This window comes from Pezoporus occidentalis, unplaced genomic scaffold (genome assembly GCF_034315485.1).
Source record: "Pezoporus occidentalis ecotype Australia unplaced genomic scaffold, CSIRO_AGI_Poc_V1 ctg99, whole genome shotgun sequence".
Taxonomy (NCBI): domain Eukaryota; kingdom Metazoa; phylum Chordata; class Aves; order Psittaciformes; family Psittacidae; genus Pezoporus; species Pezoporus occidentalis.
Window position 1 is genome coordinate 117,084 of NW_026916358.1, and position 15,007 is coordinate 132,090.

At 43.2% G+C, this 15,007-nt stretch overlaps 1 protein-coding gene across 2 annotated transcripts in view; it reads right to left on the minus strand.

The window, feature by feature from the left end:
- Window positions 1-5,993: 5,993 nt before the first annotated feature.
- Window positions 5,994-15,007, minus strand: part of ADPRHL1 (ADP-ribosylhydrolase like 1) — a 35,002-nt gene continuing 25,988 nt past the window's right edge. Inside the window, exons 8-9 of one of the 2 annotated variants that reach the window (XM_062607029.1) lie at window positions 12,070-12,271; window positions 5,994-6,611 (exon numbers count right to left, since the gene is read on the minus strand). In XM_062607029.1, coding sequence (XP_062463013.1) covers window positions 6,594-6,611; window positions 12,070-12,271 — 220 coding nt within the window. In that variant the 3' untranslated portion in view covers window positions 5,994-6,593. Of the gene's footprint in view, window positions 12,272-15,007 lie in introns of both variants that reach the window. The other variant, XM_062607028.1, reaches the window with a different exon arrangement.

Genomic DNA, 15,007 nt, shown 5'->3' on the forward strand with positions numbered 1-15,007 from the left:
AGCCTTGTTACTGCTATGCCTCCTGCCCATAATCCACTGTTCATTTGGCCCCACCAGTCCTAGCAACAGTGAGTGAGAGCTAAGCCTGTCTGCCAGGGCCTCCTCTGGATCTTATCAGTGGTACCTGGACCTTCTGCTGCAGAGAGAGCTGCTCTGCTGCCATAGGGTTACAAGGAGGGCAGCCACCAGGTGAGGGGCTGCCCAGTGAATCTGTCAAAGCTTTGGGGTCCTCTCACTGCTGGTTGGCTTAATACGCTTTTACAGTCCACCAGTCACAGGGCACTCAAAGGGAAATTATAATGACCTTCATGGAGTCTGTCATGGTCTCGTGGCCTACAGAAGGGAGGCTGAACTGTTCTTCAACCCCTGGGAATCAGTCTTTGAATGGTTTGGGTTGCAAGGGACCTTAGGGATCATCTAGTTCCAATCCCCACTGCCATGGGCAGGGACACCTTCCACTAGACCAAATTGCTCAAAGCCCCAACTGGCCTGACCTTGGACACTGCTGGGGAGGGGAAATGTGAACAATTATCATAGCATAGCCCCTGAGATTGGTAAACAACCAATTTTTCATTTAAACCTGTGTTTCTAAAGGAGAAAGCATATAGGAAGACCTCATTTTGCCTTTCTGTTTGCCTAGATTTTGGCACTAGTGGTGTACATTGGGGAGCAGTGGGCACTTGTTTTTAAAAGATACTTTAAAAAGTCACTGAACCAATTTTTTAATACAAAACTAAGCCTCAGCATTAGCTGGTTTGAAAGGGAGCACCTGAGGTTGCGCCTATGCCATGTGTCTGCTTCCACATCAATTCTGAAGGTTGGGGACTGAAGTTAATGGAAAATAATAAACATATTCCTTAGTCTGAGTTTTCACATTGCCTGCAAACTTCAGGTGGGCTCTTGGTTGCAGTCAGATAGGTGATACATCTGTATACATATACATATTGCAACACTTATGCATGTATGCAAATATACACATATACAAAGACAGGCACCAAAGTGAGGGGCAAATTCATTCTTTCCCATTAGGGAGATGGAAAAGCAAGGCATAGAAAGAAGCTGATTCTTCTAACGTCAGAACTATTATATTTTCTTAGGAACAGCTTATGCTTAAATGCTTGACTCCATGTCGTACCAAGTCTGTTTCTTCTAATTCTTAGTGAGATTCAGATTCAGACTTGCTTCTGCAAGGGTTTGTGCTCCCAAATGCTTTACATGCACCCTTTGTGACTTTTTCAAACATGGGTTGTAAGAACCAGTGAAGAGAAACACCATAGAAACATCAGAAGTCCTTGAGCAACTGCTAGCATCCTTTTGGGTATTAACAGGGGAGTTGCAACTCATCTAAATATACATCTGAAAAAAGTTGCATGTGTACGGGACCACTCTGATAATCTGTGTGCTCATGTGGGTTCTCTCTCCACTGCACTTCTCCCATTCTGTGGCCATCTCACCTACACATCACCTGGAGAATTAACTGAAAGAGCTAAAAGGGAGGTGAGGATCAGTGGTGGTTTTGGAAGAAGAGTGAGTCAATGCTGTTTCCTTAAAGGTTATATATGAAGGAGTAGCTGCCAGAGGCCTTTCTGCACCTCTGACGCACTGATGCAGTCAACAGGTAACTGGCTTGTCCTGCCAGCCTCGAATCACAGATAGCAAAACCTGATCCAGCTCTGCTAGGGCACCAGGTTTGTTTCAGGTGAGCATTTAGTCATTCCCATTGTCAAGCAAAAACAAGACAGGCAGTCATGTCAGGTCATGCAGCCCTGGCCGGCCACCACCTCCTGGTGAGCAGCATGGCAGGAGGAGGTTATTCCCACCAACCTGGTCTTTAGCCCGACACTGCTCCTATTCCAGTGGCCGAAGTCACCTGCCTGTCACACAGCCTGCTCTTTGCCTGGGTCTGAGGAGCCAGAGAGGACAGGGTAGCAAGGAGCAAGCTGCAGAAAATGCATCTTGTTGTGCTCTTTTCAAGGCCACAACATTTGCATAATAAATGATTCATGTTTTCTACCTATTCGCAGCTGTCCCATGAAACTCAGCATGTGTCAGCTCCCTTGGGCACAAGGAAACAGTTTGCATACTGATGAGATACTTACAGGCGCTGTTTGTCTTTGTTTCTCATGCTCCTTCCTTGATAATGACAGGATGATTACAAGATCGTTATTTTGTATGCTTTTATTTTATCTTCTCAGCACAGAAGACTCAGTGGTACAAACAAGTAACTCATCTAAGAAGGAAAACAGTTTTATTAAGAAATCTGTAATGTATGACAATGGTACAGACTTTCTTGTTACATGATGGGTGTAATTTGAATGAGTTAATAAAGAAGATGTCTTTTGGGGATTTTTTTTTTTTTGCTTCTGATAAGTGTCCTGGAGCCTGGAGACAGTTAGAGCTGAGATACATTTGGTGGGACCTTATTTGGCTGCTTGGATAACCACTGCCCTCACTGTTCCCATTCTTTTGAAGAATGAAATATCTCAGTAACCAGGATTTGCAATCCAGAGCTGCCTTTAGGTAGTCCGTTGTGTTCGTATGAATCCCAAGGGACACAAGAATTCTGCTCTGATGGTGCAACTTGACTAAACACAGTTGTTTCTTGGTAAGAATGGACTGGCTCTACAGTGTCCAAGAGCTTGCTTTCTTTGATTCCTTCCAGAAGCCTTGGGGAGTAATGGGAAGGATTTACCTTCCTTATAGGCTCATCTCAACTATACCAAAACTCTCTCACCACACTGCAAGGACTGGCTTAGCAACTGCCATGGTGCAGGCCTAAAAGGTATGTGGTCTGCAGAAACTGTTTGCAATTTCTTGAGGTAAAAGCAACCTGCACTGGCTGCATTCACCCAGCCAGCTGGCTGGATCCTGCACACCAAGTCTTTATTCACAGCCTTTTTTTTGTAGATGCAGGAGCAAACAGGTGCCTGTGAAGCCTGTGAAACTCTCAAAAATCTGGGTCAATTCTTTTAGAAAGGGGTTTGGCTGCCTAAAGAAGCAGCTTATGAAAGAAACTTGATTTTCAGAGAGCAAGTGCTGAGCAATCCTCCCAAAAATCAGATCCTTCTATAAGATGTTCCATGTTGGATATTCAGAGGCACTAGCCATTTTTTAAAATACAGGCCCTAAGAACTATTTGGTGGCTTTTTGAGGATAACCACTTCATAGATTTCTATGGCTTTATTTTCTCAGGGAATTTTCCCCCTGGCAGTACACTTCTGCTGTTGCATGACAAGCATCACTGAAAGCCTGCTGTAGCGCTTGCTTGCCAAGTGAAAATCCCACCATCGTACAAAGTTGTGCTCGCACCTGCAGCTCAGCAGAGTACAAGCAACTGAAGGCACATTAAAGACAAAGCAAGTACAGTAACAGGAGGTGTGTAGCAATTCCAAAGCTGTTTCACATCCTTCAAGGTTGTAAGAGGTAAAAAACTGACCTGCTGATCCTTTGGATATTCAGTACACAAAATAATTTTTAGTTGGCAGGAAAGCAGATGCCCAGCAAGATATTTTTCCTGTGTTGAAAGTTCTCATCAGGGACTGAAAAATATTTCATTCTGTAAAAAGATGCTTGTGGAAATGTAAAGGAGAAATAAAGCATAGAGGACCTGATGCATTTTGGAAACCATACAGTAAATGAAATAAAACTGTTTCTTCTAAGAGCTGATAATACCCCTGTGCTTATTTCTCAGGTAACAGATTTACTTAATGTTCCAGAGAACCCCCTCCCCATAAAATCCATAAGGATCCCCGGTTGTCACTTGATTGGTTTCTCTGATTACACAGACAAACGCCTTTTGGACAGTGTGTAGTCCTTACCAGCACTGGAATAAGAGAAGAAATTCCCACCGCTGCTCCCACTTTTCCTCTGCTTTTCATCACTACTTGCTTTCAACCTGCCTTACAAATTCGACCATTAGGTGGAGCGTTTCCACCGTCAGCAGCCCAGAGATTTCCGCTGTGGCACCTCGGGGTTGGGAGGGATGCTTTACCCAAGGGCTGAATAATCCCTGTGTGCTGGGACTGCTAGCTGCAGGTGGAAATGAAAAAGCTGAAATGGGGGGTGGGGTTGAAGGGGGAAGGGAATGCATTATGCATTTTAATATGAAGTCTTTTCTATACTCTACAGTGCTTTCTTCAATTACCAGCTCCACTGACATCCAAAAAAGTACAATGGGGAAAACCTGAGACAAATCATAAAACTTAAGGTCTTTTTTGTCATGCACGGTGTGCTAAAGGTTGTATGAGAAACAACAGTAGAAGATGCTGATAAATTATTAAGTTTTTTTCACAGTTCAGAGCCAGAAGTGTGCATTCATTATTTTCTTGTTTCATTTGAACAGTTTGGAATCAGGCAGCACTACCAGGACAACTGTTTCTTCAAAGTTTTGACCTTTGGAGGCAAGTACTGACATATCGCCTAGCTTTGATGTGGACCAGTTGTGTCTCATGGTACAGCACTGGCCCCAAGTTCTTCCACTGGCTAAAACTTCTCAGGGCTTGGGCTCTTTTTACTGAGAGTAGCTATGCTTTATATGCCGTCTTTCTTTTAAAAAATAAGAAGTCAGTTTCGTGAAGACAGCACTCATCCAGCGTGACTGAGCAGCCCTTCATAAACTGGGCGGGAGAGGGAGCTCTTTCCTTTCCTGGAGGGATTAATTGTGTTAACTCCTGAAATTATTTCCTTAAGTGAGGCATTACCCTCAGGGACGCATTTATTGCAAATGTCTGTCATGTTTTAAGTGCACTTCAGGGAGAAATGGTCAATTGAGTTGGATGGATGATTTATGTCTTACCAGCAGAGGTTAAGGCATGCAGTAACAACCCCCACAATGAGAGTCCACCTGACCTGTCCTGAACACAGGGTGCTGTGTCTTCAGTCTCCTCGTGGTGTATCTCTTTGGAGAGAAACAGTCATTGCAGGTGTAAACTGGAAGAGTTGGGGAGCCTCCTGGTGCCCACTGCCTAGCTGTACTGGGGGGGGGGGGGGGGGTGTCATGCTTAACATCTGGTTAACTTTCTGGCAGACAGAAGAAGTGTAACTTACTACAAGCTAGTGATCTTTCCAGGTGTAAATACGGGGCAAAATATCCCCCTGTAAGTTTTTTTTTTTTTAAGATTAGAAAAAGAATAATTAAAACACCTTCTCCTGCGCTGGCAAGAGAACCATCTAATAGAGAATTTACTGTTCAAGTCTGTTGCAAACGCTTTATGTTGTAAGGACTTTTCTCAAATGGGAAATGAAATCGTGGACAATAAAATGTAAATTATGGTTTGGGTTTAGTACAGAGTGGCCTTTATGATTGCCAGCTCATTAAAGCTCAGTGGGTGAAATACACCTCTGCATAGAAGGGTAGTCTTGTGTCTCCAATAAATCCTGTTTAGCCTCTGTTTTGAGGATTAGTGTGATACTCAATTTTCATTTTGTGACCCTCTGGATTCCAGAAAGCCTAATTCTTGTCATGTTGTGAAGGAAACAAAAAAAAATCAAAGCCTAAGCCTTTGCAGCAGTCGGGACAGGATGTACGTGTCCCCTCTCCCTGCCGGCAGCGTCCCTGGCCGGACCAGCCCAGTTGTCACATATGTGGCTCGTGTGCATTATGCTGGCAAATGGGTTTGATCTCAGCTTGCTGCCAGATTGTTCTTGTCCTCGTTTGCTTGCTGGCAGTGGGTCGGGGCACTCTGCCAACCTAGGCTGGAGGAACGGCCAGCCCTCAGCTGCACAGAGTGAGGTTGTGGAGAGCGTCTCAAAAATCAATGGGAAACCAGTGCCATGGGGGAGCAGGATCTTGCTTGTATAAACCCTTTCTCTTTCTGGATAGCTCTGCAGTTTTCTAAGAGCATGTCCTTATGATACGGCTTTAGGGTTCCTCTACAGTGTTTTAACAGTTAAGTTTTAACCTAAATGCGTGATTACAATGCGAAGCTAAATTGGTGTATGGGAGAGTGGTGCTGTAAGATTTCTCTGTCACAACTTTTCTATAACTCCCAAAACAACATTTATCACACACATACTTTGCACAGAAGCCACTTCTACTGTAAACACAAAAAATCATATCCCATTAGTAGGATTCAGTGACATTGTCTGCTTCTTAATGCTCCGTTTCACATTGTGTTGTAAAATAAACACTTTGTAAGACTTTTAATGTAAGCAGCAGCACCTGCCTCACGTCTGTGTGCCCCATGATTTGAAGTGGGACAGATGTCCCAGGAAGAGCTGAATTGCCCTGGCAAGGTGTTGCATCTTTCTGGCTTACATTGTCCTCAGGAGAGGTCCTCAGGGCCTTTCAGCATTGAGCTTTTCTGAGCTCATACACTTGTTGCATGTTCATCTGCAGTAATTAAGAAGCCCTTGAAATGGCATATCTTTACAACAATAACACATACAGTGTATGGCCAAAGTGCAAATAGCTTAAGAGGAGGTTAAACCACTATTTTTTTCCAATATTAATATTAATGAGGCTGAACATTCGCATTCACAGAAACCCCTCTTGTAGTGTCAACGTCCTTTAAGGATTTTTCTGCAGATAAATGAAGCATTTCCCTCCTTCCCTCATTACTTCTGTTAACAGCATCACTCAGTGCAGCAATAGATCAACAGCTCCTGTTAATCTGTGAAAAGACAGAGCTTCGAACAAGTGCTTTTTGACATAATTAAAGCTGACACTGCCTAACACCATTCCTGGAAGAAGTTCTAGTGGAGTTTCATTAGAATAAGTAAATACAAATAGAGTTCACTCTGAACAGTGGTCTTTGTTACAAACAAAACCCATTAGTTAGCATGGAGAGTCTGGAGCAGGGCTGAATTCATGCTGATCTCAAAGCCTTTCTCATATTTAATTTATAAACTGATGATTAATTCAGTGATTAGCTAATTCACTTGCAGTGATTAATTTAATTCATGTCTTCAGGCTAATGTTTAAGAAAGGAAAAAAGCCCAGCTCAGACAGATGTGCGTCAATGTCCTTGTGATTAAAAAATGATAATATAATGCCCTGGAGAGTAAAGGAAAAAAGAAAGATTGAGAGTCGGTGGCATGATCAGTTGTAAGTTCTTGCCTAAGCTGTAGCCATGTTTTTTAGCTGTGATGTTTAAATGTGTCAATTACTCTAATGATCAGTGGTTTGAAAGATGAATCTAAGGGTCTTTCACTGTAGCTTTCTGCTGTGTATTTTGGGAGTGATGCTGCTTTAGCGCAGTTCTCAGTTGTTTTGCCAGCTGCCTGCAAGCTCCCCTCCATCTCTGCAACATCATTCTCATGCCTCTCCAAATTCTTTGATGAGAGAGCTTGGTACTTTTTAAATCCAGGCTGACCTTTTCTATTTCCATTCGAATTTTCCTCCTCTTTTGATGCAACATGAAATGAGGATGATCTGGGGGACAAATTGGTCTGTTTTGGTAGAGTACTGCTTTTACAATATATACCATCACTTGGCAGTGGAGCTTGATAACTCTTGAAGCTGCCCACAGGGCCTTCCTTTTCTGAGCCATCATTGCTGTGCCTCTCTGACTGAGCTGAAGAGAATAGCTGGTATTTTTCTCTTCTCTCAGGCCCACTCTTTTTTTCTGGACTACCAGTTTCATACACTGTTTTTTCATCAGGTGGTGGTGGCAATTGCTTCTTTGTGACCGTGGAGTTCTTTTCTTGAAGCTTTGCCAGCAAATTTGAAGATGGGGACTGGCACATCCCAGAACCTGGATCTTTGCTTTTACCTTTTATAGCAATTGCATCAGACTTTGTAAAACTTTCAGATACAGTTCGTTGTTTTTCTCCTCCTGAAGCATTTTTCTCAGACTTTGATGGTTTACTTGAAGGAGGTAACTCATGGTTCACAGAACACTGGTGTTTATCATCCCCTTTTACAGCCTTTGTTTCAGGTGATCTGCTGTCCTCTGCTGCTGGTGACTTTTGCTTTCTGTCTCCTGAAGTATTCTTGTCTTGGGACTTCACCACTTCCTTTGAAAAGGGTGACTTCTCATGATTTGGATCTTCATCTTTTTCTTTTACAGCATTAGTACCAGACTTCTTAAAACCTACAGAAGCTGATGTTTGTTGCTGTTGTTTTGGAGTATATTTTTCCTGAGCATTTTTTTCCTGAGGCTTAACCAAAGTTTCTGATGATACTGACCTCCTGGAAATTGGGAATTTGTTCTTTTCTCTTACAGCATTTGTATCAGGTGGCACAAGATCTTCAGGTCTCATTTGCTGCTTGTCTCCTGGAATGTTTTCCTCATGCTTTGCTGCTTTTCTTGGAGGAGGTAGCTGGTAGTTCCCAGAACACTGGTGCTCATTATCCTCTTTTACAGCCTTTGTTTCAGGTGATCTGCTGTCCTCTGCTGCTGGTGACTTTTGCTTTCTGTCTCCTGAAGAACTTCTTTCCTGAGGCTTCACCACTTCCTTTGAAGAGGGTGACTTCTCCTGATTTGGATCTACACCTTTTTCTTTTACAGCATTAGTACCAGACTTCTTAAAACCTACAGAAGTTGATGTTTGTTCCTGTTGTTTTGGAGTATTATTTTCTTGAGTATTTTTTTCCTGAGGCTTAACCAAAGTTTCTGATGATACTGATCTGTACTTCCTGGAAATTGGCAACTTGTTCTTCTGTCTTGCAGCATTTGTATCAGGTGGCACAAGATCTTCAGGTCTCTTTTGCTGCTTTTCTCCTCCTGGAATGTTTTCTTCCTGCTTTGCTGATTTTCTTGAAGAAGACAGCTGGTACTTTCCAGAACACTGGTGCTCATTATCCTCTTTCACAGCCTTTGTTTCAGGTGATCTGCTGTCCTCTGCTGCTGGTGACTTTTGCTTTCCATCTCCTGAAGAACTTCTTTCCTGAGGCTTTAGCACTTCATTTGGAGAAGGTGTCTGGAGCTTCTCAGAGGTATGCTTAGTCTTTTTTTCAGTAGACTTATTTTCAGGCTTTACAAAGTCACCTGGTGACATCTGTTTCTGTGTCTCCAGAGGGGGGGATTTCTTGTCTTGCTTTACCAATGGACTTGATGATGGCATTTGATTTTTAGGATCACAGGAAATATTCCTCTCTCCTTCAAAACTCTTTTTATGCTCCGTTGGTTCATTTTTCAAATTATGAGGGGTATTCTCCTCATCAGTGGTCTTACTGTTTTGCCTTGATGTATGTCTTGGTGGCATTGAATAATTCTTGAAGTTTGACTTGATGTTTTTTTGCACTGCATGGTCATTTGCATGTTTCATTGGTTCATTTGATGAGGACAGTTGGTGTTTACCATTATTGCAGCAGATGTTTTCATCTACTGTCATATCATGTTTGTGCTTCACAAAATCTCTTGAAGGTGTTAGATGCTTTAAACTCTGCCCAGTATTTTGCATTCCTTGAATGTTATTATCATGCTTTGATGAAGGTAACTGGGATGTTTGAGGTCTTTGAACATTCTTCTCATTTGAAGAGTTATTATCATGATCCACTGTATCACTTGGTGTGAATACTTGCTCATCCTCAAGTTTATGCAAGACATTTCTTTCTTCTCTGTACTCTGCCTCCATCTTACCACTCTCATGCTTTATGTCATCATCTGATGACAAGAGTTTATCCTTTGTATGTTCAGAGACCTTATTTCTACTTTTCACGTGCTTCTTTTTGTCTGAGACTGATTCAGCTGATGAAGGAGACAGGTTCTTTTCCAGCATATCACTTTCTTGCTTTGTGGTATCATCTGAAGTTGGTGTTCGGTTCTTCTCCAAGGTTAATAGGGGCCTTCTTGTGAGTGTGATTTTATTTTCATGTTTTCCTGGTTTCTTGGTTGAAAGACAGTTATCAAACCTCTCACACGTATTTTTCTCTTCAGCTGTAGGGTTTTCATTTTCCGTGGCATGATTCGCGGACAGCACTGGGTTCTTAAAATCACACATGGTTTTTTCCTCCACCTGTGTATCATTCTCGTGGTTTGCCAATTCATCTGAAGAGGGTGGCGGATGTTTCTCACAGCCATGGCTGGCATGCTTATCTCCCACACCATCAGCTCCCTGTCTCACCAGATCAATAGGAGGATGGGCTGGGGGATTTCCAAAAGTGTGATGGATTCTTTGTCCTGCAATCCCACTCATTGGTGTTGGCAAAAGAGTTGATGAGAGGGACTTGCATGCCTCAGAGTCAGGCCAGGTCATCTCATCTGCAGTGCTCTCTTCATGTTCAATGAAAGATTTAGATGGCTTGTGACAGGTCTCCAGGTCAGTAAAAGTACTCCTGTGCAGGGCTTGATTGGTTGCATGATTGATCATTTCATTTGATGACGTTGATTTGTCCTTCCTAAAATCTTCTTCTGCAATATAGAAACGGTACCTCATAAGGTCACCTGCCAAAGGGCTTTGCATGTTTTCCAAATGAGAAGAGATTTGCTCTTCTTCTGCAGCACCAGACTTCTGGTCCTTGCTCTCATTTAAGGAAAGTGTGTGTTTGATCTGACCAGCATCTGGATTTGATATGTCTCCATGGTAATTAACAAAGTTATGTTGTGGGCTATGCATTTGAAGAGGCTCTTGCTGCTCGGTTTTGGATTCATTTTGCATTTGGCTGTTGGGTATCTTATTCTTCTCTTCATTTTTCATTGGGACATCACTATAATTATTGCTAGAAGCAGAGGATATTTTCTCTTCACTGTGATATTTCACTTCCTTTTTGGCTTCCTCAGAACACCTGCCTATTAAACCTGGTGCCTCTTTTTGGACTATTGGTGGCCTTTTGCCAGAGGCTGGTGTTGCAACAGTTAGCTGTTGATCCTCCATTGGAGACTCAACTTCACAAGATGCTTGAACTCCTGAAGAGTGAAGTGGCAGAATATTTTCCAGTGCTTTCTGCTCTGGAAATCTTTCCTGGACTGTAAATAAAGGATTCTTTTCTGGCTCTGTGAGCTCTGTGTCAGCTTCCTCTGAACTGTACACATACATAGTTATTACAGGAATCTCACCTGTTTTAGTATCTTGAGGACTTGGTTCATGGGATTCTTCAGCTGTGCTAGAGTAAGGTGAGTTAGAAGGTGGACTATCTTCCTTAACATGTTGCACAGCACTGGTAATCCCCAGTAAAGATTCATCAGGCCCAGCTAGTACATTATTGTTCTCACAGTCTAAACTACATTCAGACAAGGGAGGACCACAGTCTGCAAGAGCTTTGTTTTTACAGGTACTAGAAGAGCTATCTAGATTAGGATTAAAATTGGGTCCTTGTTTTGTGGAATCTATTTTAGTCTCAGCACAGTCCTTTGCATCAGACATGACCTTGGGTGCCACCGGTAACTCTTCTTTGTGCTCCCTGTCCTGTGCTGCATTTGCTGGTATGTTGTTCTCATCAGGCTCTCTGTCAGATCCCCCCTTTTCCTTCAGTGGTGCGTTATGACCAAAAGGCTGCTTGGCAGTGTTATTTTTCAACCAGCTCCAAGGATGGTTAATTTTGGTAGCCATGCTGAGTCTGGGCACTGGGACTGTGGAGCACACCAGAAACTGGGAGTGTGGATTGTTTATATCCGTGGCTGTCATTGCTGCTGTGCGCAGCACTCTGACCTCTGGCTTACGAATAGTTTTTCTGCTTGGGAAGCTTTTGGTCTTTTTCTCCCCTTTGCACAAAAAGGATGCTTTCACCTCTGCAGCAGAGCGGAGAGTGCTTTGTTCAAACTGCTCCTTCAGTTTGGACAGGACTGCACTCTTATTGACTATCTTTGGCAAACCATTCTTTGGCTCCTTCTTTTTCCAGCTGGGAGAATTTTCCTTGGCTTCTTTTTCTTCGGCAGCTAAGAATTTCTTCAGGATGTTCTTCACTGTGTTTTTCCCACACACGCTGCTCCACCTCGCCCTCTCGCTGGGCACTGTGTCCTCATCCTCCTCTGCTGCTTTTCCATCTCCTTTCCTGTCTCTGCTTCTTTCCAGCTTGTTACCAGCCCTGCTCACCCACAGCTTCTCCTTAATTACCAGTCTGCCAACTTCTCGTCTTTTCTTGGTGTACGGCTCACGATTGTTGTTTAGAAACCTGGCCCGCAAGAGCTGAAATCTGGTTGGATACTGGCCCCTGTTTGCATCTAGACCTGGCTGGCTATAACTCACCTTGTTTTCTTTACCTTCTGCCCATTTTGTCCTCTTGTTGTTGAGCTGTGGATCACTGGCTGCGAGCTCGGTGACGTATAGCAGCAGACTGCTGAGAACAGCAAAGGCCCCTTGCTCTGTTGCCATCCTATCGAGCTTCTTCTTTAGCACCAAAGGGTCTACCAGCATCTTATCATCTCCATAAAAGCGTGTGCTTTTGGTGCTGTGCAAGAGAAAACACGAATGTTCTTTTCAAGTCATCAACATTGCCACTACCTCCTTATTCTGCCTTAATGGCATGCTGCTCAGCATAAGATGGAAAAAAATACATTAATTTAGAACTCCTCAAGACAATTGTCATTAGTGGCCTGTTAAAAAACTTGCAAAGTGCTTTTTAAGCTTTGTGAGGTATGGTGTAACAGGAGCTCATAGAGCTTCACATGGTCCCACATGGCACCTTCAGCTCTTTCTTTTGTGTTTTGTAGGCGGTGAAAGCATTTAAAGGAGCAAGCAATGCTAGCTGACCACATCTCCTCTGTGCCACTCCTCACTCATCTAGTATCACAGTGTCCTAATGTGAAGGCACCACTGAAGGTGTTTTCCTGTCCTGCTAGGTAAAATGTAGGCAAAGATAAAAACTATGAGAACACAATTAGCAGAGAAACATGGTTCTGCCTCTGGGTTATAAAAACAGACTTAAACCATTAAAAAAATACAAAGGCTGAGGAGCATAGATGTGCCACTGATAGTTTTTGCTGTTGGTACAGGTTAGAAGCCAGTAAGTACCTCTCCAGAATTGAAAAAAAACCCACAGGATTAGCATTACTTGCTTTCTGATATCATTCAAATCCCACATCAGGACTATGCTCTTAAATCTGCTTTATGAAAGGTAGCACCACCACTACAACCCTGGCAATGTACCATGACTACAACTGACTTTGATCTGGAGGAAGAGGGCTTGTATGTTGGACCTACACTTGGCTTTGGAGAATCAGGCCCTTGGACAGCTGGGGATTTAGGCAATGCTTTAATTAGTGTGGATCAGTTACTAAATAAAATAGTGAACTCAGCACAAAAGCTGGAGCATGAAGTCAATAACAATAGATGGGGCTAGGAGGGGGAAAAGCAAGAGGTGTCAGCTTTCTGACACCACGAAAAGCTGGAAAGTTACTTTACTGTGCAGTGAAATAGCTTCACGCACAGAATGCAGCTTGCATACCAGGAGGGGATTATTTTTCATGAGCAGAAATGGAATAAAAAATTCTTTAAATCAAGCCCACAAGTAGAAAATGAAGAAAGGCTACAAAGAGGGTCATCCTTTAGGGAGTGTCAGCCACAAAAGGCTGCAGAAGGCCCAGCTGTGCCCCAGCAGCTGGTACCCCATAGACTCCAAAAGAAATTGGACCTGGCCCCCCACTGTGATATTATGGGGCCAAAGTGGGGGGCCTAGTCCTCATACAGTTAGGTCATTACATTTGGCTTCCACTTGGCTTCATTTCAAGTGCACATATTGAAAATTACATCCCTCAGCAGTGGCATGAAGTTGCCATCTTGAATGGAAGAAGGTCTATTTATAATGACTTGGTAGATATTTTTAAAGGCCAATAAAAGAAAAAAAGCATGACAGCTGGCCCATGTCTAATGTGACAAACAATACTTTGTAGGTTTTGATTGGGAATAACCACATTTCAGCATAGCACAGGTGCACGCTCTCATGTGCATAATGTGGTGATATCCACCCTTTCCCTTACTGAATTGACCACAGCCAAGTATGCAAGGCTCCCACGTTACACCAAGATCCCCATTTGTCACAACTAGGGGGGATTTTCATAATAAAAATCCAGAATTCTGGGTATGATTGGCTAAAAATGTCCTGGTTCACTCTCCCTCCTATAGCCAGTTTGCTGATATTTTGACTGAAAGCTTGCCATGGCAGAAGACCTCACCTCCCTAAGAAGTGCCTGGTGTATTCAGAAATGCACATGGGGGCCATCAACCAATGTGATTTAAGGCCATCTCTAATCTCTCAGTACAGCAGTGGAACCAGATGTCCTGTTTACCTCTTCCTTACAAACTACTTCGGATGTAATAAACAGGCACTGTAAAATATGGACTAGTCCTGCTGTCAGCGAGGTCAGCATAGACAGACTACTACTGATTGTGAAGGGAAGAAGATAAGACCTTCTCTGCAAGGACTGATCACTGTAATTAATCACTCATGAGCTATAAAATTCAAACAGCTTCATTAAAATGTAGTACTAATTGGCTCTGCACAAGGTTTTCTTTTTCCACATTGGAGCATTCTTATAGGATGTCATTTGAGATGTAACCTTTGTGAGAATACTGCATTACCTTAAGTACCAAGACATGTTGCATGGATTGAGTGTTTGATATGTATTCACCAGCAAGCAGTAGAAAACAGGCAAACAGCCATGGCACCTATTTAGGATATCTGCAGATCTTCCAAGGTGACCTCACCTGCAAACCAACATCATGACCATGTAAATCTGAAATGCTTTCTGTGCAAGGGCTTTGGTACAGTGACAGTAAAGTCTGAGACCATGACAGGAAATGTGTGAGTCTGTAGTGCAGAGTCTGTATTGTCCCAGAGCCTGGAAAACACCTTGCTCCCCTCCCAGGGAAGGAGAGCAAAGTCAGAGGGTTTGTCAGGTTTGGGATCATGACCACCTTTTTCAACAGGCAAGATATCATTTCTAATATTTCTTCACCACCTTTTTCCAAGTTGCATCCTGCTGTTCTTAAATATGTGACCTATTAGTAAAGCATAGCCGCCTCTATCTCAGCTACAGACAGCCAACTCCAGTCCCACCTATGGCTGGGAAGAGCTGGGCAGGTGCCTCCCATGCACAGGGGAAGCCCACGTCAGCAGAAGTCACTTCCCAGCAGTGTGAGCTAGGCCAGATGACAAGGCAGATACTTTGGCTCCTCCCTGATGCTG